The sequence below is a fragment of the Narcine bancroftii genome, chromosome 8, assembly GCF_036971445.1.
Source record: "Narcine bancroftii isolate sNarBan1 chromosome 8, sNarBan1.hap1, whole genome shotgun sequence".
NCBI classification, from domain to species: domain Eukaryota; kingdom Metazoa; phylum Chordata; class Chondrichthyes; order Torpediniformes; family Narcinidae; genus Narcine; species Narcine bancroftii.
This window is the reverse complement of record NC_091476.1, coordinates 143,489,490-143,515,738: the sequence shown is the minus strand read 5'-3', so window position 1 is coordinate 143,515,738 and position 26,249 is coordinate 143,489,490. Positions and strand designations below refer to the sequence as shown.

The 26,249-nt window shown below is 43.2% G+C and overlaps 1 protein-coding gene and 1 long non-coding RNA gene across 9 annotated transcripts in view; one reads left to right on the top strand and one right to left on the bottom strand.

Moving 5' to 3' along the window:
* Positions 1–19,788, top strand: part of LOC138741301 (uncharacterized) — a 33,809-nt gene extending 14,021 nt beyond the window's left edge. Inside the window, exons 2-3 of one of the 2 annotated variants that reach the window (XR_011343442.1) lie at positions 4,786–5,082; positions 19,447–19,788. This is a non-coding gene — a long non-coding RNA (uncharacterized lncRNA). Of the gene's footprint in view, positions 1–4,785; positions 5,083–6,862; positions 7,398–19,446 lie in introns of those variants that run through there. The other variant, XR_011343443.1, reaches the window with a different exon arrangement.
* Positions 1,213–26,249, bottom strand: part of LOC138741297 (polycomb protein SCMH1-like) — a 154,697-nt gene continuing 129,660 nt past the window's right edge. For all 7 annotated transcript variants that reach the window (XM_069895141.1, XM_069895138.1, XM_069895140.1 and 4 more), the window contains 7 exons: positions 18,413–18,660; positions 16,574–16,703; positions 15,269–15,469; positions 13,329–13,517; positions 9,309–9,509; positions 7,152–7,297; positions 1,213–5,370 (listed from right to left, as the gene is read on the bottom strand). In XM_069895141.1, the coding sequence (XP_069751242.1) occupies positions 5,245–5,370; positions 7,152–7,297; positions 9,309–9,509; positions 13,329–13,517; positions 15,269–15,469; positions 16,574–16,703; positions 18,413–18,660 (1,241 nt within the window). In that variant the 3' untranslated portion in view covers positions 1,213–5,244. The remainder of the gene's footprint in view (positions 5,371–7,151; positions 7,298–9,308; positions 9,510–13,328; positions 13,518–15,268; positions 15,470–16,573; positions 16,704–18,412; positions 18,661–26,249) is intronic.

The window sequence follows — 26,249 nt, the reverse complement described above, 5'->3', positions numbered from 1 at the left end:
GGCTCTGTGAGCCATTGTTGTAGTTCTCTTTCTACCGACCTGAGGTAGTGGGGTCTTCTCTCCACAGCGGGCCTCTTCGGACAGGTAAGGCCTTCACCTTTTTCCTCCGTTGTCTTCTCTTCCTCTCTTCTTTCCGTTGATTTTGATTTTTCTCCTTTTGTCTCCATCTTCTTTCCACCTTTATACTCACTTTTCTTTAACTTGTATTTCTGTGCCTTTGTATTTTCTCTTGTTTTTCCCGACTTTTCTGGAGAGGGCTGGAGTTCACCGTCCGGCCACTACTCCATCACGTGACTCCTCCTCTGTCACCTTTTCAAGGACAGTTACAATTAGGAAATGAAACCAAGCCTTGCCAATGACAGCAGATCACTTAGAGATGTGGAGGAATTTCTTCAGAGGGTGGTGAATTTGTAGAATTTGTTGCCACAGGTGGTTGTGAAGGCCAAGTCATTGGGTGTCTTTAAGACAGAGATTGATAGGTTCTTAATTAGCAAGGGAATCAAAGGTTATGGAAAGAACACCAGGCATTGGGGCTGAGTGGGAGAACAGACCAGTTTATGATTAAATGGTGGGGCAGACTTGATGGGCTGAACAGCCTACTGTATATGCCATTGTACAGGATGATCCTGAAACTTAAAAATTTCACCTTAAAAATCAAGGACGTCCTATACAAAGGGTGTAACTTCTTACCTTGTCGTTGAAGTCTCAACACTGTTGTTATCTTCCCGCCGGCTCTGATGCAATCTTGCGCACGTCCTGTTAGTTATTTGTGAAGTCTCAGCGCTCCTCCGCGGGGTCCAGCCACCCGGTCCGACTGGCATTGGCTCTGTACATCTGTACAGGCTTTATGTGGCCTGTTTCAGGAGCTGACAGTGGTTTATTTTAAAAATATCCAAATAAAATATAAACCTTTAAATGACAATTTATTATTAAACGATTGTGATTTGCTTTTAACAGCATCCATGGGTCAGCAGTCAGTGCCAGATTTTTTTGGGGGGGGTTGGGTATAAAAGGGGTTGTATTCATCGAAAGGTATTGCTCAAAACCAACATTTTGGGTGGCAATTCCAGGATTGTCCTATTCAATGGTAAATACTGTATTTCTGCTCCAACTTCTTAAGGTAATGAACAAAAAGTATAAACATGCAGCAACGATACCCACAGCAGAGAAATATCAAATTAAACCAACATATAGGAGTAATATAGCAACAGATTTTACAATAAATTATTGGTTTATTTCATGAACAAAGTTGTGTGCTGATTTCAAAAGCACAAAGCTACATGTCTGTTAAATCAAGTGCATCACATGAGTAACCAAACTTGACATTGACTCTTACATAGCAGTCTGCAAGGCCAGGAAAGCAATAGTTTATTTATGATTTAGTGGCCCTCCACTCGCCATAGATCATTCACGGGTGCCTGATCCATGAAGAGTTTCGGTTGTAAAAAGTAATGTTATTGCAGACATTCAATTGAAAGATATATTCTGGAGAAAATCACACAGAACAAGTCATTGTCAGTTAATGGCCTATAGCACTCCTGGCTGCTGTGAGAATGGTGGTTTCTCACTTTGGCAGTAAAGGGTTGACAAGAAAGGGTTTCTCACTCTGAACAGCCATAGGCAAATAATCACTCATACTCCACCACTTGGGTCCTACTGCAGAAGAACCCCCCCCCTCCCCCACAGTGTAGATGGCAAATCTGCGATGGAATACACCAAAAAGGAATTTTGTCCATTCATTGAGGATCTGGGGTCATCGTTTTAGGATGTGCGAATCCTCCGATGTAGCAAGTATTATAATCCCTTAAACGCGGCGTATAGTAAGTACAAGCAAAAACACAACGCTGGAGAAATTCAGCAGGTCAGTGTACTTTATATAGGAAAGATAAAGATACATAACCAACGTTTTGGGCTTGACCCCTTCATCAAGGTTATAACAAAATATCTGCAGGCACCTGAACAAAATGGTAGGGGGGGGTGTGGCAGGGAGCAGCTGCCAACATTTAGCTCACACCTTGATGCAGGACTCAAGCCCGAAACATTGGTTATGCACCTTTATGTTTACTATGTACACTGTTTGACCAGCTGAGTTTCTTCAGCATTGTGTTTCACTGTGTCTGCAGACTTGCGTGTTTTTCTTTAGAGTAAATACAATCTTGTTCTGCTTCTCAATTTGCAGTTTTTAAAATGTCACTGTGATTATGGCTGATCATCCACAATCAGTATCCTGTTCTGCCTTCTCTCCACATCCCTCGACTCTGCTATGTTTTAGAGCTCTATTAAGTCTTTCTTGAAAGGATCCAGAGAATTGGCCTCCACAGTCTTGTGAGACAGAGTATTCCACAAATCCATAACTCTCTGGGAGAGAGAGTTCTTCCTCAACTCCATTCTAAATGGCCTACCCCTTATTCTTAAACTGTGGACTCTGAGTCTGGACTCCCCCAACATCGGGAACATGTTTCCTGCCTCTAGCGTGTCCATTCCCTTAATAATCTTATATGTTTCGATCAAATCCCTTCTCATCCTTCTAAATTCCAGAGTATACAAGCCCAGTCACCCCAATCTTTCAACATATGACAGTCCTGCCATCCCGGGAATTAACCTTGTGAACCTACGCTGCACCTCCTCAATAGCAAGAATGTCCTTCCTCAAATTTGGAGACCAAAAATGTACACAATACTCCAGATGTGGTCTCTCCAGGGCCATGAACAACTGTAGAAGGACTTCTCTGCTCCCCTTGTTAAGAAGGCCAACATCCCCTTAGCTTTCTTCACTGCCTGCTGTACCTGCATGCTTACATTAAGAAACTAGCATAAGGGCAGTACAGTTGGCATAGTGGTTAACGCAACACCTTTACATTGCCAGCAATCGGGATTTGAATCCAACACTGTTTGTATGTTTTCCCTGTGCCTGCATGGGTTTTCCCTGGGGGCTCTGGTTTCCTCCCACCCTTCAAAACCTACTGAGTGTGTAGATTAATTGGTGTAAATTGGGTGGCACAGATTCGTGGGCCGAAATGGCCTGTTACCGTGCTGTATGACTAAATTGCAAAAAAAATCTAAATTAAATTAAAATGATATGTATTAGGAAAATGGAACTTTTTGTCCATTTCAGACAAAGATGTTTTCCAAGAACATTTGGGAAGAATTTAAAGGGGCTGTAATTCATTGACGGAGCCAAAACTTTGTGGCAACTATTTAATTCATGACTAGTTTAGGCTGCGTTGCAATGGGGCTGTGTCATAGAACAGCAAAGTTCTCGGACAATAGCTTTGTCTGAAATGGACTTTTTCCAATATTTCTGTTTCATTCATAAATAAAAATCGGATCTTGCAATACTTAATAAAGCAATTTAACAACAGAAAATTGAGAAGCAGAACAAGATCCCACTTTGGTCTGTTTCTGAGGAATCCAATCACTGAATGGCTAACTCCTTTCATTTGCTTTGTACCAACTCTGTACGACTCTAACACAAGGCATAGGTCACATGTATTTTAGTCTTCATTTTCAGGAATATAGAAGTTGATGTCAGACATATATTGCTCATTCCTCTTTGTCCCTGAGAAGGTGATTTGCAGTCCTTCTGCAGTGTTTCTGGGGAGGGAGTTCCAGCGATGATGAATGACCAGTGATATGTGTTGTGTGACTCCAACAGCGCTCTGTTTAAAAGGAGCTATAAAAATATGTGAGTGGGAAAGGAATTAATGGTCGTATTGCTGAGTGAAAGTTAGGATGTTGGAGCATATATACTGGCATGTATCACCAGATCTTCACTGAACCTTCTATATAATACCAGAAGCATCACCCATTATTGACAAAAGCTTTATCAAGAGCAATACAAGTTAAGAGGTTCCAGGTACCAATCTCGGTTTGGGTAGCATTTTATGTGTTCATAATGGGATTTAATGCTTAGCCACAGTTGATGATCCGGTGGTCGGTGCAGGCTGGGTGAGGGCAGCACTTTGCTTGGTGATAATAACCATGGTCAACATGCCACACAAACTGTAAACACAGGTGAGTAGTGGGAGTTTGCTGGCACCCCTGTAGCCTGGACCCAAAGGAGAGAGGGTGGGGGCATATGGAAGTTGAAGTGATGGCAGTGGAAATTTAACCTAATGATTGGCCATTAATAGGCTTCCTTTCACTCACTTGATCTCTTTGCTATTTGTGGGTACTTTGGACAATTTTTGTCTGCTAATGCTTCGGCAAAGCACCAACTGAATGTAAACACTCTTATTAGTGGTTGCACTAGGTGCAATTTGGAGAAGGTGAGTGCTCAATATTGTCCTACAGTGCTTTGTACAACAGCTCAGAGCTGGCCACAAAAGTTAACAAAACTGAAAAGTGTGCAGAACTCACAAGGAACATTGACTCTGCCTCTGTCTTCAATACTGGTCTCTTTCACGACACGTAGCACCAATAGAATTCGTGGGTAAAAGCCCTTTATCTCAGGGTTGTGTAGAAGATGAGAGCGAAAAGGGTCTTGCAATCTCTAATCATCATCCAGGACATTGTATTTATTGGGGGGGGGGGGGGGGGAAACGACTATCATATTGAGGACATGCCTCTCCAACAGCTGGACCTTCCTTTAACTTAATTGATTAGGTCAGGAACCAAAGACATGCCAACTTCCCTGCTGTGACTCTCTTGGAGAGCTTTCAAATGTAAGCATGTCACAAGCAAATGCCAATCAGTCAACACAAAAGAAAAATACTGCAAATACAAGAAATTCTGATGAAAGTTCATGGATCTTAATTGTAAACATTGTTTTGCTCTCTCTCCTCAGAAGCTGTCCGACCTGCTGACTACTTCCAGCCTTTCCTGTTTTAAGGCAAATCACAGCCAAAAGGACAGCAGTTCCAACAGGAGAAAGAAAGAAGTAGAAAAATAACTGATACAAATTGGCAGAGAGAAATATGACTGATTAGCAGAGCAATATCTGGAGTGCTTTCTTAATAAATCATCTCAGTTGGAGAGAAATATTGGTCTGGTTCAAAACATGAGAAGGATGCATAATGGTCCAGGACAAAGCTTTCCGTCCGAGGCCATGGTTCTATAGAGCCAAAATCTACGTTGCTTCAAGGTATGCTTAGTTCATTGACTAGTATCCAAGAAAGATCCCAGGAGTTTTGAAAGATGACCCAGAATTGGGTACCTGCCTGTCATCGAGTCTCTTTCTGTGGACAGCTGTGGAGCACTTCCCACTGGGATTTCGCTGTTTGAGTGTTTCCTGACATGTTCACGGTTAGAATTTGCCCAATTTTAGTCTGTCGATGTGGTAGCAAATCTTCAAGGCTGGTCCCAGCTTTAGTCCCATATACTTCATCATCATGTCGCTCCTTAGTAACAGCAAGGCCTTGCCATCGATCTCCTGCCACCAACAGAATTGAACAGTGTGTCAGATTAATTCAGAAACCAGCCAGGTTCTTGCCTGCTGAGCCACCCTGCGATTTGTCTGCAGTCCTGGGCTATCATGAGGTGCCACTTATTGACGTAGGATGAGAGGAGACTTAACCGAGATTTTTAAGATTATGAGGGCGGACAGTCGGCATCTTTTGTTTTCCTGGGGCAACAGTAGCAAATAGCAAAGGATATTTGTTCAAGGTGATGAGGAAAATTTAGAGGAGACGTTAAATATTTTGACACGGAGAGTGGTGGGTGCCAGCGATGCATTGCCGGGTGTGGTTCAATAGGGACATTTAAAACACATTTAGCACATTGATATCAGAAAAATAGTGTTTATGGGTGCAAGGTTGGGAAGGATTAAATTTTTATGGAGTCTTGAGTCTTGATGAAGGGTTCCAGTCTAAAAGTTCGACCATTCTTTTCCTCCCACTGATGCTGCTCGACCCACTGAGTTCCTCCAGCAATTTGTTTGTTGCTTCAGGAATCCAGAGGACTGGGCTGACAATCCATGTTTGAATCACACCATGGCAGCAGCAGAATTTAACCCTTTTTAACCTTTCATAATATACACACTGGACAGGGTCCATGGGTAAACTACAGTATGAACACCAGTATGAACCAGCTGGTGGTTGGGTGTAAAACCAGCTCTGGAAAACGGAGTCAGAGTAACATGTGCTTGTTGGTAGATGCTGGAAACCAGGATACAGAGACCAAAGAGTTAAATAACTAGAATTTTAAAAAAAGTTTTTGCAAAATATCAGAGAGGATATTAGCCATCCCGACCCAGTTTGGTTTTTCTGTATCTCCAGACCCATCTTCTGCTTGATTGAAGTGTTTGAAGGGGATGGGTAAAAAATGCTGGTGATGCCCATATGCTAAAAAATAAAGGGTTGCAAACCACCTCCGTAACCAAGTCAAAACAGAATGCTGGAGGAACTCAGCAGATCAATCAGTGTACTTTATATATAGCAAAGAAAGAAGCATAACCAGCATTTTGGGCATTTGCCTACATTTTCTCATACCTTGATGAAGGGCTCAAGTCCGAAATGTTGGTTATATCTTTGCTATAGAAAGTACACTGTTTGACTTGCTGAGTTTCTCCAGCATTGCGTTTTTACTTCGATCACAGCGTCTGCACACTTGCATGTTTTACTCTGTAACCAAGTCAGTCAGTCAAGAACGAGAGGGATGGTCGGTAAACAGATAAGCAATGTGTTTAGAGAAAAGAGAAACATGAAGACTGCAGATGCTGAAAACAGCGAGCTGCTGGAGGGACTCAGCAGGTGAGGCAGTGTCCATGGGTAGAGACGAATAGTCAACATTTCAGGTCAGGACCCTTTATTGAGACTCGATTCTAAACATGCACTGACCATCTCTATTCATGGATGCTACCTGACCTGCTGAGTTACTCCTCTTGCTCACTGTTTGCTTAAGCAATGTGTTTTGGTTTACCCAAGGACAGTCATGTCTACTTCTGGATCTCACCATGGTGGATTTGGGAGATCTGCACTGTGTTAAGTCAATGAAAAGAGCTGTGACTGACGGATGGAAACTAAACACGACTCAATCCAAAAGCCATGAAGCCAAAACCATGGTCAGTGACTTTCCCCAAACTCAGTGCTGCTGAGAAAAACATGGGGCCCTGTCCAGGTTCCCTCCTGTGGGAACAAATATACCTCCCTTTCCTGGCCAATATCCCAGCTCAGCTCCATTTTCCTGCCCTATGTCCAGTGTCTATAGACGTACGTGCTTCCGGAATAGGTCTGCATGAGGTCCCAGTGATTGTGGATCAGCATCCCGAATAAACTGCATCACATCCTCCACTGCCCAGCTGGACGGATCCCTACTGATCATGCGCGATGGATCCCGTATCCCTGTATATCTATCAGAACCTAGGAGAAGAAAGACGTAATTACTTACAATTGTACAAATCCAACTCAATGGTTTGGGCCTGTTACTAATGATAGTACAATAAAACTTCAAGATGAACAACTCAAAGTTTGATTCCATTACTAACACAATATTGTCAGTTACTAACACCAAAAGTTCACCATGGTTGGAAGTTCGAAAGCATTTCCTGAAGCACCTCCGATTCAGGATTTGGAGCCAGGATTCGAGAGGGTGCTGAGGGCAGGAAGGGCTCCCAAAGGGCCTTGGGCACTGAAGGCTTCCTGATCATGCCAGAGGTTTGGATCTGGAGCTTATTTTGCCGACAAGTCTGTGTGGCTGCAGGAGCGCTGGAAGCGAATCCAAAGACACTCGGTGTCTCTTTTGCTTCTCTTTCTCTCTTACTGTAAGGAGTGCCCAGCAACACTAATGGAGACATTGTCTGCCTTATGACAGGAAGAAGGCGATTTTGTGTAATATTACATGCCCTGTGCTATTACACAACAATAAAGGTATCTTGAGTCCTGAGTCAATAAGATCAAGCAAATTGCATGTTCCTTAAGATTTTTTTTAAATGATGCATACTCTGTGAAATATAATAAGAGGCCAAGGGGGCACATATCAGAGATCAAATCTGTATTGCCCTGATTAACGTGGCTTAGCAACAACTGTATAGCGCATTTATGTCGTGTCCTGGGATACACCTTCCCTGTGAAGCAGTCACGCTATGATTTCTTCGGTACTTCTACTGTCTATATAAAAAATATTTATGTTACACAAGATTTTTTTTAAAAAGGTGTGGCATGGCCCCCAAGGGAGGACATAGCCCTGCACGCACCCCCCAGTTGGGAATGGCTACTTCTAGGCAATATCCTGGTAAATCTCTTCTGTAGACATTCCAAAGATTCCACATCTTTCCCTGTAATGGGCCAACCAGATTTTGCACACAACTCCAAGTGTGTCTGAACCAAAGTTTAATACAGCTGCAACATGAGCTCCTTACTTTTATACCGTGTCCTGCCCAATTAAGCCAAGCATACCATATGCTTTCTTTATCACCCTATTCACTTAAACTATCAAATCCCTCTGCACATCAATGCTTTGAAGAACCCTACCATTGACTGTATACTTTCCCCTCCCTTTTGACCTCACACTTGTCAGAGTTAAACTCCATCTGCCATTTCTCTTCCCATACCTGGAACTGACCTACATCCTGTTTTATTATTTGGTAGCCCTCTACAATGTCCACAACTCCACCAATTGTAGAGTTATCTGCAAACTCACTAAACCACCCACCTACCTTTTCATCCAAGTCTAATGAGTCTGCCCCACCATTCTAATCATGAGCTGAGCCATGTTCCCACTCAGATCCACCCTGTGATGCCCTATCAATTTCTGTCTTAAATACATCCAATGACCTGGCCTCCACAACTGCCCGTGGCAACAAATTTCACTGATTTACCACCCTCTCTGACTGAAGAAATTCCTACATATTTCTATTCGAAGTGGACACCCTTCAAACATGAAGTTGTGCCCTCTTGTCCTAGACTCTCCCACCTTGGGAAACAACCTTTCTATATCTACTTTGTCTGTGCCTTTCAACATTCAATGAGATCCTCCCTCATTCTCCTAAATTCCAATGAATACAGGCTAAGAGGTGTCAAACATTCTTCATATAACCCTTTCATTCCCAGAATCATCCTAGTGAACATCCTTTGAACTCTCTCTAACTTCAACATGTTTTCTTAAAGAGGACCCCAAAACTGCTCACAATAAACAAAGTGAGGTTTCACCAGTGCCTTATAAAGTCTCAACATCATATCCCTATATACATCAAAATCCAAGTTGTTATCTACAGTGTATATAGGCACACAAGCATATACACACACAAGTACGTATGTACGTACACACGTGCCCTCCACCCCCACCCCCAATTATGGCACCTGGCTGATGTTCCTCAGGGTTATGAGTGACAGGATGGGTGAACTGAGAAAGAATGGGCAGCCACAACATTACCTCCAGAACTAAGCCGACGAAATGATCCTACAGTACTTTGTGTTAGGCTCATTGAGTGTTGTAGAGGTCGATAGGTGCGGAATTCCCTGGAATTTCTACTCATTGGGCTGGAGGGATTAACTGAGTTCAGAGCAGAATCCATGGGATCCAGGCGGTGCTCTGTGGGGCCTGGGTGACCATCCTCCAGGATAAAGGTTTCCCCTGAAAAAGACCATCAAACATTAATGCTACTGAGATGTGCAATATGGCAACAATCAAAATGGGAGCAGATCAGGCTTCCTGACAAAACATTCAGTGCCTGGTAAAGTCAGAATAAAACTTACCTTCCAAAGAACTATAGAACATAACAGCAAAGAAACAGGATGCTTTGGCCCTTCTAGTCTGTGATGAACCATTTTTCTGCCTAATCCCACTGACTTGCACCCAGTCCATAGCCCTCCATACCCCTCCCATCCATGTAGCTGTAAATTCTTCTTAAATGTTAAAATTGAGCCCCCATTTATCACTTCAGCTGACAGTTCATTCCACACCTCTGCTACTTTCTGTGTGAAGAAGTTCCCCCACACCTTTTCTTTCACCCTTAACCCACATCCTCTGGTTTATATCTCATCGACCCTCAGTGGAAAAAGTCTACCTATATTTATTCTATTTATCCTTCTCCTAATTTTAATACCTCTATCAAATCTCCCCTCATCCTTCTATGCTCCAGGGAATAAAACCCTAACCTGTTTAACCTTTCTCGTAACTCAGATCCTGAAGTCCGGGTAACATCTTAGTAAATCTTCTTTGCAGTCTTTTTATATTATTGATATCTTTCCTATAGTTAGGTGACCAAAACTGCACACAATATTCCAAATTTGCCCTCACCAATGTCTTATACAATTTTACCATAACATCCCAACTCCTATACTCAATACTTTGATCTATGAAGGCCAATATGGCAAAAGCTCTTTTTACAACCCTATCTACCTGTGACGCCACTTTCAGGAAATTATTAATCTGTATTCCCAGATCCCTCTGTTCTACCACACTCCTCAGTGCCCTACCATTGACCATGCATGACCTTTCTTGGTTTGTCCTTCCAAAATGCAACACCTCACATTTGTCTACATTAAATTCCATCTGCTATTTTCAGCCCATTTTTCCAGTTGGTCCAGATCCCTCTACAAGCTTTTAGTAATTTGGGTGAAAGTGGTGGGGAATCTTGTGTGTACCTTTTAGTTCCTCTATCTGGTCCCTGAACACCTCCCTTGGCTGGGGAAAGATGAATAGCTGATAACTGAAACTATGCAAAGCTCTTATTTGTTTTCTTTACTTCTCAAGTGCTCCTTGTAAAAGGTCCTCCAAGCCTCAACCCATGATCGGCAGATGGAATTTAAGTTCAGCTCCTTTCTACCTAAACAGATGCTGACTGAAATGCTGAATACTTGCAATATTTTCTATTTTATTTTGGATTTTCTGCAGAATTTATTTTTCCGATCCCACATTCAAATGTTTTAAATTTAGACACACACCAAGGTAACAGGCCCTTCCCGCCCATGAGCCTGTGCCACCCAAATACCCCAATTAACCTAGACTCCCATACGTTTTTGGAGTGTGGGAGGAAAACCGGAGCACCTGGAGGAAATCCACACAGATACAGGGAGAACGTACAAACTCCTTACAGACAGCACATGGTTCAAACCTTGGTCTCTGGTGCTGTAACAGCATTGTGCTCACCATGCCAGCCCTCTGACTGATCTCAGCACAAGAGGCCAATCAGCCTATTCAGCCTGTGCTAGCTCTTTAAATGTGAAACCAATTAGACACATGCTTTCATTTGTCTTGCCTCTTGAAGGTCGGTAATAAATTCCTGATCTCCTAATCTGCCCTAAATAAAGGCCTTTCCATGCTTCTGGGCATTTGGCCAATCACCTGCACCCTGTTCTGTCTGAATGTTTACCATTCTGAATTGTTAAATGGCCTATCTAATCGCAACGTGATTTTAATCACATCTCCTCTGCTCGGTACAAGCCCAGCTCCTTTAGCTGACCACATGAAACATACATGTCTCTTGTCCCTCCAACATCTTTACAATGTTCTTATAGTTGGATCTCCAGAACTGTTCTTAATGACTCAGGAGGGGGCCCACTGTAGTACAATCTGGGTTGCTATTTTCCATTGATCCTCCTCTGCTTTCCACATCAAAAGTTCAATTGACACCCCCACCTCTTCTCTCCCCCCACCCCCCCCCCCAATGTTATCGTTTCCCTTTTGACCACCTGGCATTTATCAACCCTTTGGATAGTCCCAGTGACCCCCCCCCAGGGGTTGATATCGACCATTCTGGAGACTACTGGTGTAGTGATTTAGCACAATATCTTTACAGTGCCAGCGATCAGGACCAGGGTTTGGATCCCGTGATATTTGTAAGGAGTTGGTACGTTCTCCCTGTGTCTGCGTGGGTTTTCACCGGGGGTTTTGGTTTCCGCCCACCGTTCAAAATGTATCAGGGATGTAGGTTCATTGGGTGGCACGGACTCATGGACTGAAATGTCCTGTTACTGTGCTGTATGTCTACATTTAAAATGTAAATTTAAAAACTTAAATTCTATTTATAAACATGTCTAACTCTTCCTGAAAATTTACACAAGCACGTGTGGATCAAAGTGTCTGTTTGCACTCTTTAAAACCATAACATTTAGCGTGATTACCTTTCCTTGAAATACATCTCAACCATATAACTAACCATATAACTGTTTATAGCATGGAAACAGGCCATGTCGGCCCTTCAAGTCCACACCGGTTCACTTGCCAATGCCCTGGGGCAGAGTTAGTCCCAACAGTGTTTACATAGGACGGCGGTCACTTCCGTGAGGCCTTGGCAGGCTGCAGGAGTCTTCCTGTGCTAAATTCTATCTGCCACATGCCTGCCCCTTCCCCCTGCCTGATAGTGGGATGAGATGGTGCAGAGGATCCTTCCAAACAAGTGGCTGAAGACTTAGTCCTGAATAATAACTGCCTAGCCTTGTATCCTTTGGATCAAATGAAACTGAGGGCATATCTAATCGAGATAGGTAAAATGATGAGAGGCTTGGCCAGGCTAAAGAGAGAGGTCAGTGACAGGGGAACAGAGTTGTTGGGAGGGGGGCTGGTGGAAAGAAGGATTGCAAGCAAACAGAGGAAATAAAATCTCAGTCAGCAAGATGTGAGCAGGAATGCAGAAACTCACTCCACACGTATTTACTCTCTGCATGAATACTTAAGGGCCTGAGTCAAAACACGGAAATGCTGGAGGAACTCAGTGGAGGTAAAAGATATATTATTGACGTTTCGGGCCTGAGCCCTTCTTCTGGGTATTAATGAAAAAAGATAGGTGTTGAATTAAAGGCTGGGGAAATGAAGGGGGAAGAATGGGAAGGGGAGGAGTTCAGACCAACAGATAAAAGGCTTTTATTCAGTGGCTTTTATCCACTATCTGGCTGGTTTTTGCTCATACATTGAAGGGTTCAGGCCCAAAACATTGGTAATATATCTTTACTTCATATGGACACTGTGATACTGGCTGAATTCCTCTGGCATTTCTGTGTTTTAACTACAATCATAGCATCTACAGACTTTTGTGTTTTCCCTTAAAGGCCTATGCAGGGCTATGTATCCTGGGCTGGGAAGTTTGATCAAGTCCAAAAATTTGTGCTGCAAATCTCTTTGATTCAATCCTCTCCCAAAACCTATTTCAATCTCTACCATAGCTGAATCCACCTGCCCAAAGTTTCATGTGATTTGCAGCTTTTGAAATTATGCCCTGTTCCACTCTCCCAAAAATGAGAAATTACCTTCATTAAGAAATATTAAAATTGGCCATTATGTTCTACAATTAGAATTATATCAAATCTTGCTAAAGGGTACTGAATTTTTCAAAGAAATGCCCAATTAGGCACTTTTTTCCAATATTCTTCAAAAGCATTTTCAAGTAGAAACAGAAGGAAAACTCAGCTTGGAAAATTTGGCTAATCTCCTTTTGAGCTGCCACTCAGTTACCTGGGAAGAAACGGTCACTTTCATAGTCAAGAGGGTCATGGTTGGCTGGATTACGTTGACTGAAAGGCTGATTGCCAAAGAGGTTGTCGCACCGCAGGCTGTGGCACAGTTTGTCCAGAAAACGCAACGCGTACACAACGCTGTTCACCGCTGGCAGGTTTAAGGTGTGCTGCTTGTGGTCAAATGTTGCTGGGGAAAAACCACAGATGAATTAAATTGAAAGTTCCGCCGTGAACAGGGGAGTGACGGGTAATCAGCTGTACTCAGATTATTCATATCTATTGTCAGAGTACATAGTGTACATGACTTCACATACAACCCTGAAGAATCTTTTTCCTGCGGGCCAGACAGAGCAAAAAAAAAATTGTACTCACTGTACATGTGAACAAATAAAGAAATATAAACAGACTGACTGTACAATCCAAAGAGGAAATAAAATCAATAAAGTGCAAAAAATAAGAGTCCTCAAATGAGTCCCTGATTGAGTTTGTTGTTGAGGAGTCTGATGAACCTTGCGGTGTGAGTCTAGTGGCACCTAAACCTCTTTCCTGATGACAGCAGCGAGAACAGTGCGTGTGTTCGGTGGTGTGGATCATTGATCATTGCTGCTGCTCTCCCTGTAGGTGTTCTTGATGGTGGAGAGGGGTTTCCCTATGTTGTCCTGGTTTGTGTCCACTACCTTTAGCAGGACTTTCTGCTCAGGGGTATTGGTGTCCCAATTGTCATGGAGAGCGTGGAGGAATTCCCTGCTTTTCCTATAGTTAACCAGCTAATCATTGTGCCCAAGTTATCATTACTAATTCACCGGCAGCTTAGAACACAAAGATATCTTCAGCCAGACAGTAGTGAATCTGTGGAATATGTTGCCACAGACAATTGTGGAGGCCAATCCATTGGCCTTTACTTTTAAAGCAGAGGTTGACAGGTGTTTGATTACTGAGGGCAGCAAAGGTTATGGGGAGCAGGCAAGAAAATGGGAGTTGAGAGAAAAAATACATCAGCCAGGATTTGAATGGTGAAGTAGTCTCGAGGGGCCAGATGGCCTCATTCTGCTCCTACATCTTATGGTTGTATGGACTCCTGAGCCGACCTCGTCAGTGAGATCCTGGCTGATCCTCAATCCGGTGCAGTCTGTGAGGAGCTGCGGGAGCGCTGGAGGCAAATCCACGGACACTCAGTGACTCTGAAGGAGCTCTATTTTGCTTCTCCTTTTCTCGCACCAGGCAAAACTAATGCCGACTTTCTTTTTTTAAGACATGCAGCATAATATCAGGCCCTTTTGGCCCACGAGCCTGTGCCACCCAATTACACTCCAATGATGTACAATCCCCGGTATGTTTTGAAGGGTGGGAGGAACTGGAGCACCCAGAGGAAATCCACAGGGAGTGCATAGTCGTTACAGACAGTGCAGTATTCAAACCCTGGTCCCGGGCGCTTTAACACCAATGCACTGACCGCTATGCTCACCATAACACCTTCGTCTGCTTTATGACAGGCAAAAGGCCTGTAATATTACACAGTCCACCCTATTACACAACAATTAAAGAATCTTAAATCTCGTACATTCTCCCCATGTAGATGTGGCTTTCCTCCCATGCTCCTATGGCAGATGGGGTCAGTAGAATAATTGGTCACGTGGGTGTATTTGGGCAGCGCAGGCTCATAGGCCAGAAGGGCCATTTACTATGAAGCATTCTAATTAAAACTAAATTAAGTAAGTTGGCACAGACTCTGGGCTGAATGGCCTGTTTCCTTCTGATACAACTCGGTAACATCCTGTGCCTGTTCTACCACTACATCCTGCCAGCCCTTTCCGTCAGAAACCTGAACACACACACACACACACACACACACACACACACGCACACACACACACACACACACACACACACACACACACACACACACACACAGAAAGAACACAGAACTCATTTGCTCACCAGATATTACCTCCCCTCCGTGACCCTGCTTGAGGAAGGAGAAGACCAGTCTCTGATTGTACGCACAGTCTATACACGCTTGGACAGCTTGCTGCAAGACCACAGACGCCCGAGCAGGTCCAAAGTGATCAGGTAGTTGCTGTAATTTTTTTCTGTCCAGGTGGGGTCCTGGGTTGCCATTTTTGTATAAGTAAACACACACTGAATGGGGACAAGAAAACAGAAAGTGGATAGATACATTCCAATCCCAGCAACAAGCACCATAAACAGTAATGTACAAAGTGCAATACAAATATGCTGGAGATACTCAGCAGCTCAGGTGAAGGGTAACCATGTTTGAGGCCTGAGCCTTTCATCAGAGAAGAAATTTAAATTTAAATATGCAGCACGGTGACAGGTCCTTCTAGCCCATGAATCTATACTGCCCAATTGACTACAATGATGGGTGGAGGGGAGATGGAGTACCTGGAGGAAACCCATGCAGACACGGGGAGAACGTACAAACTCCTTACAGACAGCACCAGATTTGAACCCTGGTCACTGGAGCTGCAACAGCATTGTGTTAATCGCTACGTTAACCGTCCTCCTGATTTTCTCTTGATTTAAAAAAAAATTTTTAGACATACACCAAGGTAACAGGCCATTTCGGCCCACAAGTTAGTGCCACCCAATTTAAACCCCATTAACCTACACCCCCAGTAGGCTTAAAACAGTGGGAGGAAACTGGAACCCCTGGAGCAACCCACGCAGACACGGGGAGAACATACAAACTCCTTACAAACAGCACAGGAGTCAAACCTTGGTCCAGTCCCAATCGCTGGTGCTGTAAAGATGTTGTGCTAACCACTACAGCAACCATTCTGCCCTTCATTACGAACTGTACTTATTCTCCCCCTAATTTTTGTCCCCTCGCTCTTCCTCCTCGTCTCTTCCTCTACCTGTGTCTACAGCTCTCACACCTTCTGTCCAATATTGCAAACCTCCCCAGCTTATTTCCCCAATCATATACGTAACATCACCCTTTTTTAACCTTAGTTTCAATAAAGGGTCCTGATCCAAAACGTTGACTGACTATTTCTCTCCATGGATGCTGCCTGACCCACTGAGATCCCCCAGCAGCTCACTGTGGCTCAGATTCCAGCATCTGCAATCTTTGTGCATCTCCATTCCTTTCTTTCTCCCCTCATTTCACTTCCAGCTCTGACGAAGGTTCTTTGATCCAATTCATTGACTGAGGTTCTCTCACCGCAGATGCTGCCTGATCTGCTGAGTGCTTCCACCATTTATGGGTTTTGTCTTGCCTACCTGTTGGTGACTGCAGCATGGCTGTACTGGGGATTGTGGCTGCTACCTCAGGGACCGTGCTGGTGTCAGGCTCTGGTGTGCTGGTGGTAGGCGAGCTGGGGACTGGGTTCAGTAGAGCTCGAGATTTCCGCTGCAAGAACAGAAATCCACAAAGAAAAATCCCATGAGAGATAAACTGGAGAACAGAATCAAGACTCTACCACCACCAGAACATTGGTCATCTTCTTCACAGCTGATTCTTCTGCCCACAGGCAATGAGACTCCTGAATGACCAATGAACTGCTCATACAAATCCTCTGAAACTCTACTATTTATTTAATGGTAATATTTATTTTAATATCTGTATATGCACACTGTGCACGTGTACTGTTTGTCTGTGTGTGTGCAGTGTGTTACACCAAGGACCGGAGAACAGTTTCGTCAGGTTGTACACACTTGTACAATTGGATGATAAATAAATTTGAACTTGAAAACTCAACAAGTCAAGCAATTTTTCCACATTCAAGTCAAGTTTATTGTCATCTGATTGTACAAGTACAACCCGATGAAACGACACTCTGGTCCTCAGTGCAAAACACGCAGACACCCAACTAGACATCACACACATACAGACAAACAATACACACACAGGACAAGTCTTCAAATAAATATTGTTTCATGAATATGAGAGTCTCACATGGTTAGTGTGAGCAGTTCCTTTGGTCGTTCAGCATTCCCACTGCCCATGGGAAGCTGTTCCTCAGCCTGGTGCTGCCGGCTCTGATACTCCTTTATCTCTTCCCCAAGAGGCCAAGCTAGAAGATGCTGTGTGCAGGGTGGAAGGGGTCCTCAATGATTTTACATGCCCTCTTCAGACAACAATTTCCTTAAAATGCAGGAACTTTGGAATTCTAAATGTACTGACACAGTAATTGTTATTCAATAGTTAACACTGAATTAAATCACATTTTAATGATGAGATATAACAAACTGCATTTTCCACTGGGTATCAATCTGTAATCTTCAGCTTGATTGATAATTCCTGCAACAGTTCGTCAGCACAGTAACTGGGGCAGTGTTAAAAGGGAGACTGCAGTTTGGTCTTCACTTGTTCCTGGTTACACAACTTTCTCTCCAAAGAGGCTTGTAGAAGCTCGATAGGAGGCAGTGAGAAGATTAGAATCTGGTTTGAGAATATAGATTTCTTAACTATCTTTCTGGGCCTTGCATTTTGCAATTGAGGCCAGCATTGCATTGAATGGTGGGCTAGGCTTGAGAGGCCAATGGGGCCTCCTCTTCTTCCTATTCTTGCAGTCAGAGCAACTGATGAGTCTAACTGCTGGTTGGCAGACACTGCAGGTGAGCATGTTCTTAGAACCATAGAACACTACAGCCTAGAAAATAGGCCCTCTGACCCTTCTAGTCTGTGCTGAACTATTACTCTGTCTAGTCCCACTGACCGGCACCTAGTCCATAGCCCCCCATACACACACTCACCACCCTCTGTGTGAAGAAGTTCCCCATAAAGTTTAAACTTTCCCATTTCATCCTTAACCCACGTCCTCGGGTTTTTAATCATTACTAACCTCAGTGGAAAAAGCCAACTTGTACCTATCATAATCTTCCCTCATTCTTCTACGTTCCAGGGGATAAAGTCCTAACTTGCTTAACCTTTTCCTATATCTCAGTTCTTCAAGTCCCTAGTAAATCTTCCCTTGCATTCTTTCTATTAATTGATATCTTTCCTGCAGTTAGGTTACCAAAACTGCGCCCAATACTCCGAATTGGGCCTCACCAGCGCCCTATGCAAATTCACTTTACCATCTTAATTTCTAAGATTCGGCATTCACCGTGACTCACCTTGCTCCCAGGTTTTGGGCCTCTCTTCTTTGGGATTTTTAAGGGTTCCAGGGGTTTGGTGGTGGAGGAGACAGGACGCTGTACATCCAGCTTACTGTCGGTCACCTGGCCTGCTCGACTGCGTTTCCTGCCCGGCTTTCGGCCACGATGGACTGCGAGCAGTTCCGACCTGGTCTTCTCCGAAACCTGCATGCTATGCTTCTCGGAATGCCCCTCTGGAACTGCTGGCAGGTTCTTCGGAATGATGGCTGTGGGAAGACAGAAAGGTAGAAACTCATCAAGTGTTGATTATCGCGCACAAACTCACTGATTACCAAGTTGGTTGGTGTACATAAGACATAGCAGGATTTTAGAGATTGTTAGCCAAAATATATATTTTTTAAAAATTAGCCATAAAGCAAGGTAACAAGCCTTTTCGGCCTACGAATCCAATTACCCCAACTGATCTGCAACCCCTGGTACATTTCGAACAGTGGGAGGAAACCGGAGCTCCTGGAGAAAACCCATGCAGACAGAGGGAGAATGTACAAACTCCTTTCAGACAGCAAGCGTTGTGCTAACAGCTACGCCAACTGTGCCGCCCCTAATGGCACACGGAAACAGCAGAGAGACTTGCTCACCTGGATCTCGGGGACATCGCTGGAACAGGCAGGAAATCCGTGCGGCTATGGAGGTCACGGAGGCACAGGTGGCAGCGGCATTGGAATAGGTGGAGGGATCCATGATGTCTCTGAGGGGGACTCTCACTTGCTTTCAGTAGTCCCTAAGATTTAGGAGCCTTGGAAGAAGGCCACTTGGCGCATCGAGTATGCTCCATTCTACCACTCAGTCCCATTCCCTTGCCTTCTCCCCGTAACCCTTGATATCCTGACTATTTAGATACCTATCAATCTCTGCCTTAAGTACACCCAACAACTTGGCCACAATAGCCCTTTCTGACCTTTATATGCCAGTCATCAAGAAAATTTGTTTTATGCATTTTTGTGTAAATTACAAAAAATGGAATCTTGAATCTTAATCTGATTATCTTTCAGGTCAATATCTAATTTTCAGCCTGGCTTCGAAAAACAACAAACATTATACAGCTACAACACTCCCAAACAACATGCTGTGGGAACTGATCTCTGGCAGGAACAGTGTGGAGTCAAAGGGAGTGCAGTTGTATATCTGTGATCTGGACTATTGAGCAGAAGACATGAATAAAAATGATAATGCATATATTGTCAAACACAGAGAACAACATACACATGCATCGAAATTCTTACTTGTTGCAGCTGAAGAGGTATTTTGTAAAATCTCATCATCCCAGTTTGACATTTGGCTTTAGTTAATTACAAAGTCACAGATTAAAGAGCAAGAAGATTGATATTAACACACGTAGGAAAATTGCAGAGTTGCTGTTCTTATCCAGTTTGATCTAGGTGTGACTCCAGACCTGGGAAAACATGTTTGATTTTGAAAAGAATGTACTCAGTTCAGGGGCAATTCGGAGAGAGCTATAAATTCTGCCCTTGCCTGCAATCCAGACATCCTGGGATTGAATGGAGAAATCGTGGCCTGATGCATTGACCCCAAGTTCTGCAGTTGTGGATGGTGGATGGGTGGGTGTCAAAGTCACTGTGTTTGGCAGGACTTAAGGGATGAGGATTGACGGTTTGCGAAGGGGTCAGACAGGTCTTAGCAATGAAAGAGCAACATCAATTCATGGCAGCTCAGGAAGTTCTCACTGCATTCGCCAGCATCTTGTCCACTGAAGATCTCCAGAAGGCAGCCAAGACCATGAATGAGTCCCATCACTCTGTCACAATGCCTTCTCACATCTACCTTCAGGCAAAAGGTTCAGAAACGAAGTCCAACACCTCAAGAACAATTTTTATCGAAAAGCTATCAGAGGCTTGTACCTCAGCAATCTACCCCAACCATGAACTACCCTGGGACCACCAAAAGATCTGCCTCCACTATGAAACTCTTTAAAAACTAACTGCAACTGTGAATATGTATCAATCTAGTGAAACATGAAAGCCTGCAGTTGCTGTGATTGCAGTAATAATACAGAAATGCTGGAGGAACTCGGCCAGTGTTACAATGTCCATAGGAAATAGAGATACATTACTGACGTTTCAGGGCTGAGCTCTACCTCATGAATGAGTGAAAAGTAGGCAAGTGTCTGAATTAAAAGGATGAGGAGCAGGGGGGACCAAAATCAAAGGGTGATAATTGGGCATAGATGGGTGGACAGGAGGAAAGGTGAGAATTGATTGGGGGAAGGGGGATTGGATGGATCTGTGAATGCAGAGCTGGGAGGGAGGGAGGGAGAGAGAACAGGAAACAGAGAAGTCTATGTTAATGACATCCAGTTGGAGATGGAAAGAGGTAAAAACACAATGCTGCAGAAACTCAGCAGGTCAAATAGTGTCCTATATATAGCAAAAGTAAAAAAAAAAATACATAACCAATGTTTCGAGGTTGAGGTCTTTATCAAGGCATAAAAAAATGTTGGCAGGCGTCCAAATGAAAGGATTAGGGACAGGCATCGTCACCAAGGCAGGAAGTAATACGTAGAGAAGGGAGGGAGGAGACAGCATCAAGTAAGGGAAGGAGGGATGGCTGGGTGAAAAGAGAAGGAAGGGGGAGGAGAGCTGGAAGGGGAAGGGAATGGTTAAGGGGGAGCAGGTTAGGAGAAACCGGAAAAGTTCACATTAATACCACCTAGCTAATCAGTGTTGTTTGTCCAATTTTTGGATGGTCTTGGTGGGATAGTACAAGAGGCCATGGACAGACATGTGAATATGGGAGTGTGACACAGAAATGAAATGGTTGGCTGCTTGCCAACATTTTTCCACACCTTGATGAAGAGCTCAAGCCCTTAATGTCAGTTAGATATTTTTACCTTTGCTCTTGAAAGGACACTGACCTGCTGAGTTTCTCCAGCATTGTGTTTTTACTTCAACCCCGGTGTCTGCGGATTTTTGTGTTTTACTTGAAATATGAGTTGTTCCGCCAATTTGTGGGTGCTCTCAGTCTGGCAGTGCATGAGACCATGGACACAGCAATGGGGATGAAAACTGAAATGGGTCATCACTGGGAAATCCCCGCTATTTTGTCGACAGAGCCGGGCGCCTGACTACATTTTGCTCATACTCCGATGAAGGGCTCAAGCCCAAAACGTTGGTTATGCATCTTAATATTTGCTATATAAAGTACACTGTTTGACCTGCTGAGTTTCTCAGGCACTATGTTTTTATGTTGACCAGTGTTGTGCCTAAAATGCAATTTTATACCTGCTCATTCTCGAGGAGGAATTGGCTCCAAGCCAGAACCCTCTTCACATACACCTGCCGATTGTATCACTTGGTATACAGACTCACCCAGAATTTACAAAGAAGGTACATAGCTAACCCATTAAAGCACTATCCATGTTGAGATATCCAGCACAGATATCGTATGCTTTAATCTATGCGTTATTTCAATAGCACACCATGATTCTTTTCCAACATTCACCTGTCTGTCCACAGCCTCATGTACTACTAGGTTTAGGCTACAGCTAAATAAGAGGAACAAAACGTCATATTCTGTCTCCACTCAGATATCATCGATATCAACTTCCAATTTCTGGTATAGCCCTCCCTCAGTTTTCTCCCCTCTCCTAGCTTTCCCACATCCCTCCCCTTCCCCTGCCAATCACCACCCCTTCTCCTCATTTCTCCTATTACAGAGCATCTTTCTCAGCCCTCTGCTCCCCCTCCCCCCCCCCAAACTTGTTCCTTTCCATTCTTCCTGGATTCATTTATCACCTGTGCGCCTCCATCCTCCCCCGTTCCCCCACCAGCTTCTTATTTGGGCCTTTGTCTGATTTTGGTGTTCCTGAAGAAGTCAAGATTCATGCCCGAAACGTCAACTGCCTATTGCAGTCGTTTTCAAACTTTTTCTTTCCACTCACTTACCACCTTGGCTGCTTTGTGATTGGTAAGGGATTGCTTAAGGTGGCATGTGAATTTGGAAAAATAATGGAGAACCACTGCTCTAGACCCAATTGTTACTGAAATATTTTGCTGGAGAAAATTGCTATTGGCTCATTTCCTTTGGAGTTATGAAACTGTGCACATAACGTCAATTAGGTACGACTAAAACAGTGGTTTTCAAACTTTTTTTGCCCCACTCTCATACCACCTTAAGTAATCCCTTACTGATCACAGAGCACCTATGACAAAGGGCTTACTTAAGAGTGGAAAGAAAAAGGTTGAAACCACTGGCCTATTGCCTTCCCTGGATGCTGCGAGGCCTGCCTGCTGAGTTTTTCCCGCAGTTCTGTGTGCTGTTCCACTTCAAGATTCTGTTTTTAACTCTTTTGGAGAAAAATTGCATTTCTAAAGCAGCCATTCTCAACCTTTTTTTTTGGCTATGGCACCCCCCCCCCCCTACACCCCCCCCCCACCCCCCCCAGCACTCTGTGCAAAGTTTTATGGGCCCCTTCCCTGTGAAGCAGTCAAGTTTTGGGTTCTTCCACAATTTGCTCCTACTGGCTACACAAAAGAAAACTTTTAAAATATTAATGAGGTGAAAATAAAACCAGGCGTTTACTTAAATGTGCTGTGGCCTGGGGGTGGGGTGCAGGGGGAAGAGGTCATAGGGCCCCCATTGAGAAATAGTAAGTATTGTGCTCTTCTTTAACGTGGAAAATCTCAAGTTTGAAGAAGAACTGTTTTGGTTATGCCTACTTTATCAATTGACAAAGTTTTTTCTTATGAAATTACTTCGTGGATAGTGGGAAGATTAATGAAAGGACAACAATTTCATCTCCTGCAGTTGCATGGGAAAGTGGCATGAGGAGTGGTGGTTGACGATACAAACCAGAGGACATGGATTAAGGGTGAAAGGGGCAATGTTTACTGGGAACATTAGGTGGAAATTCTTCAGAGAGAGAGAGAGAGAGAGAGAGAGAGAGGTGAGAGTGTGGAACGAGCTACCAGCGGGCTCAGTTTTAACAGAAATATTTGGACATGGATGGGGAGAGGTGCTCAGGACTGGGTGCAGGTCAGTGGGATGAGCTAGGATAATAGTTTGGCAGACTACAAGGCCTGGTTTCTGTGCTGTAGCATTCTATGCTTCTGTCAGGGCCGTTCTCGAGTACCTGTTGCAATCTTTGATAATATTTTACCAATTAAATACTCCAGGGGTCATTACTATGATATAAATGATGTTAATTTTACCCAAAGTACCAACTACTGTGAACTTATTGGGAAAAATAAAATTAATTTCTTCTTATAATCTTTATACTTTGGAGAAATCATTTGGTTCAGGAATCAGGGCAGTAATCCGAGAGAGCAAATTACTTTTGAAGGATATTTTCTTCAACAGCATAGTGAAAGATAAATTGATGTAAAACTCTCCTACTGGTTTGGAAAAGATCCACATTAATACAAGGAAGTATTTTAATTTGATCCAATTTAATAAAAGTTTGATAGCTTCCAAGTAAATGAATATTCTATGGTGTAGCATCTTTACCATCTTCTACAAAGCTCCACTTAAATGCTGAGAGATAAATTAAGGTAAAAAGAAATGTTAACATCAGACCTTACATATATAAGCAAAAAGGCATTGCCTTCCATTGTAGATACTTAATAAGCAAATGAGTTAACGTTCAAAGCGATCAGAAGAGCAAGTTGTCAATTCTCACCTAATAGTTGTTCTGTGGAGCAGTGGAGAGCTTTATTCACATTTAAAAGATCAGTATCGTCTGGTAATCATCCAAAAAATGAGGATAGGTTTGCCTGAATTAGCTCCACCTTCATTATTAAGTTCAAGAACTGACCTATAGCTGTGTTTCCTACCTTGTTCTGAGTTACCAAGACGACAGACTATTTACTTGTGCAAAATTCTAAGTAGCCCTGGAAACACCATGAAACGAAGCTTCCACTCTCTTTCTGCATGGTGAGAGTGCCATTTAATTAATTTAATTCCCAAAAGGTCATAAAATCTTGTAGAGCGGAACAAACTAAAGAATGATCACCACCCCTGATTGAAAGTCCAATGTTAATCCCCTGGGCATGGATCTCTCTGAGCGTCACAGACAAGTGCTTGGATTTACAGTGGCTACATGTTGAAATTATCCCCCTGAAACCAAACAGATTCCAGTTATTACAGGGTTCGAATCCAGTCCTGCCCGTAACTCTCCTCGTGCCTATCTGGGTTTCCTCCGGGCGCTCTGGTGTCCTCCCACGTTCCAAAGACATGCAGGATTGGTAGTTTAATGGGTCACATGGGTATATTAGGGTTTTGCAGGTTCGTGGGCCAGACGAGTCTGTAACTGTGCTGCATGACTAAATTTTAAAAAAAAGAAAACAACTTTCTTCACATGTAGACTAGTCTTTCCACTTCCTTTATCATTCATCTGAGAAAGTACAGAATACATTAAAACCCCTGGTGTCTGGCACCTATGGGCATTAATAGATGCCAGATAAGTCTATTTTCCAATTGTTTGAGACTTACTCCTACAATGCATAACTATACACCTGCATTAAGAATAAACTGGTGAAAAGACAAAAGCACTATACTTACACTTGCATGAATATATAAAACTTAAAGCATTTCACTTTATTTTCATTCACATTCTTTGAAAACATTTAGCCATTGCTGTATCTGCAGGTTCCTCCTCCCCCAAGGAGCCGCCCGATAGACAAACAATAACATTATAATGAACTCCTCTCCCCCAAGTTTACAGAAAAAGACTCTGACCGGGGCGACCAGCACACCACATTGATCACAATAACTTCAAAACACATCAGCACTTGGACACTTCACATCATGTGAAAGCGCGCACCAATAGGCAGTTGCCTCCCTGCAGCTGGCAGGCTCCTGAATGAAACCCGCAACAGTCTTTGCTTGGTTCTAATTGATCTCTCGTTCTCTGTAACACTACACTCTGTAATTGTCCTCTTGCCTTTCTGTTTTATATGGCTGAATGAATGTTACAGTTGACCTGCTAAGATTGCTCATGGAATAACCCTTCTGACCGAACCAGATATAATACAAGTAAACTCAAACTCGAGCTTTATTTTGGTGAATTACTGTGAACATTTTGGATTCAAGATTTTCTAAATGTAATTTCCCTGCATTTACCTCATCAGGTCTCATCCATCCTTATCGTCCAAGCTTTTGCCTTAAGAACTTTTTTTATTTTGGGATGGTGTGTGTAGCTTTTTGACCAACTAGTGCAATGTGAAACACCCGAGTTTTCTGTGCAGAAAGCTTGACGTGATCCAATTATTATTTAAGGAACCCCATTAGTAGTAATTGATCAGAATGAAGCAAATCCTCTCACATCAAAGCTGCTTTAAATGACTTTAAAATAAACAAATTATAATCTCTTTTGCTTAAGTTGCCCAATTAGTTTAGAGTGCTTTGAAAAAATAATAAGGATTGTACTTTTAAATCGGGATTACTTTAAAAGGAGCATTTAAATATAGGCAATTACATCCAGGGAGAGAGGTCCGGAGTTTTAATTTGAAGAGATGTTCAAATCCCACATTGAAGCAGGAAAATTTAAATTCAAGTAATTAAATAAATTTGGAATTGATAGCTTGCATAAATAACGGTGATGAGAAAAGCAGCAGATGGTGGTAAACTCATTTCTTTCGCTAATGGCCTCGAGGGGTAAAAATTAGCCATCCTAACCAGGTCTGACCTCTGTGTGACTCCTGATCCACCAGTTAGGTTAAACCTAAAATGGTCCTTCAGGTATCCAGATCAGAAGCAACAAAGGATAATTAGTAAGATCTCGGTGGGGAAAGGACCATGATCTACAATCCTTCTACTACCAGACCGAGCAGTTGAGACT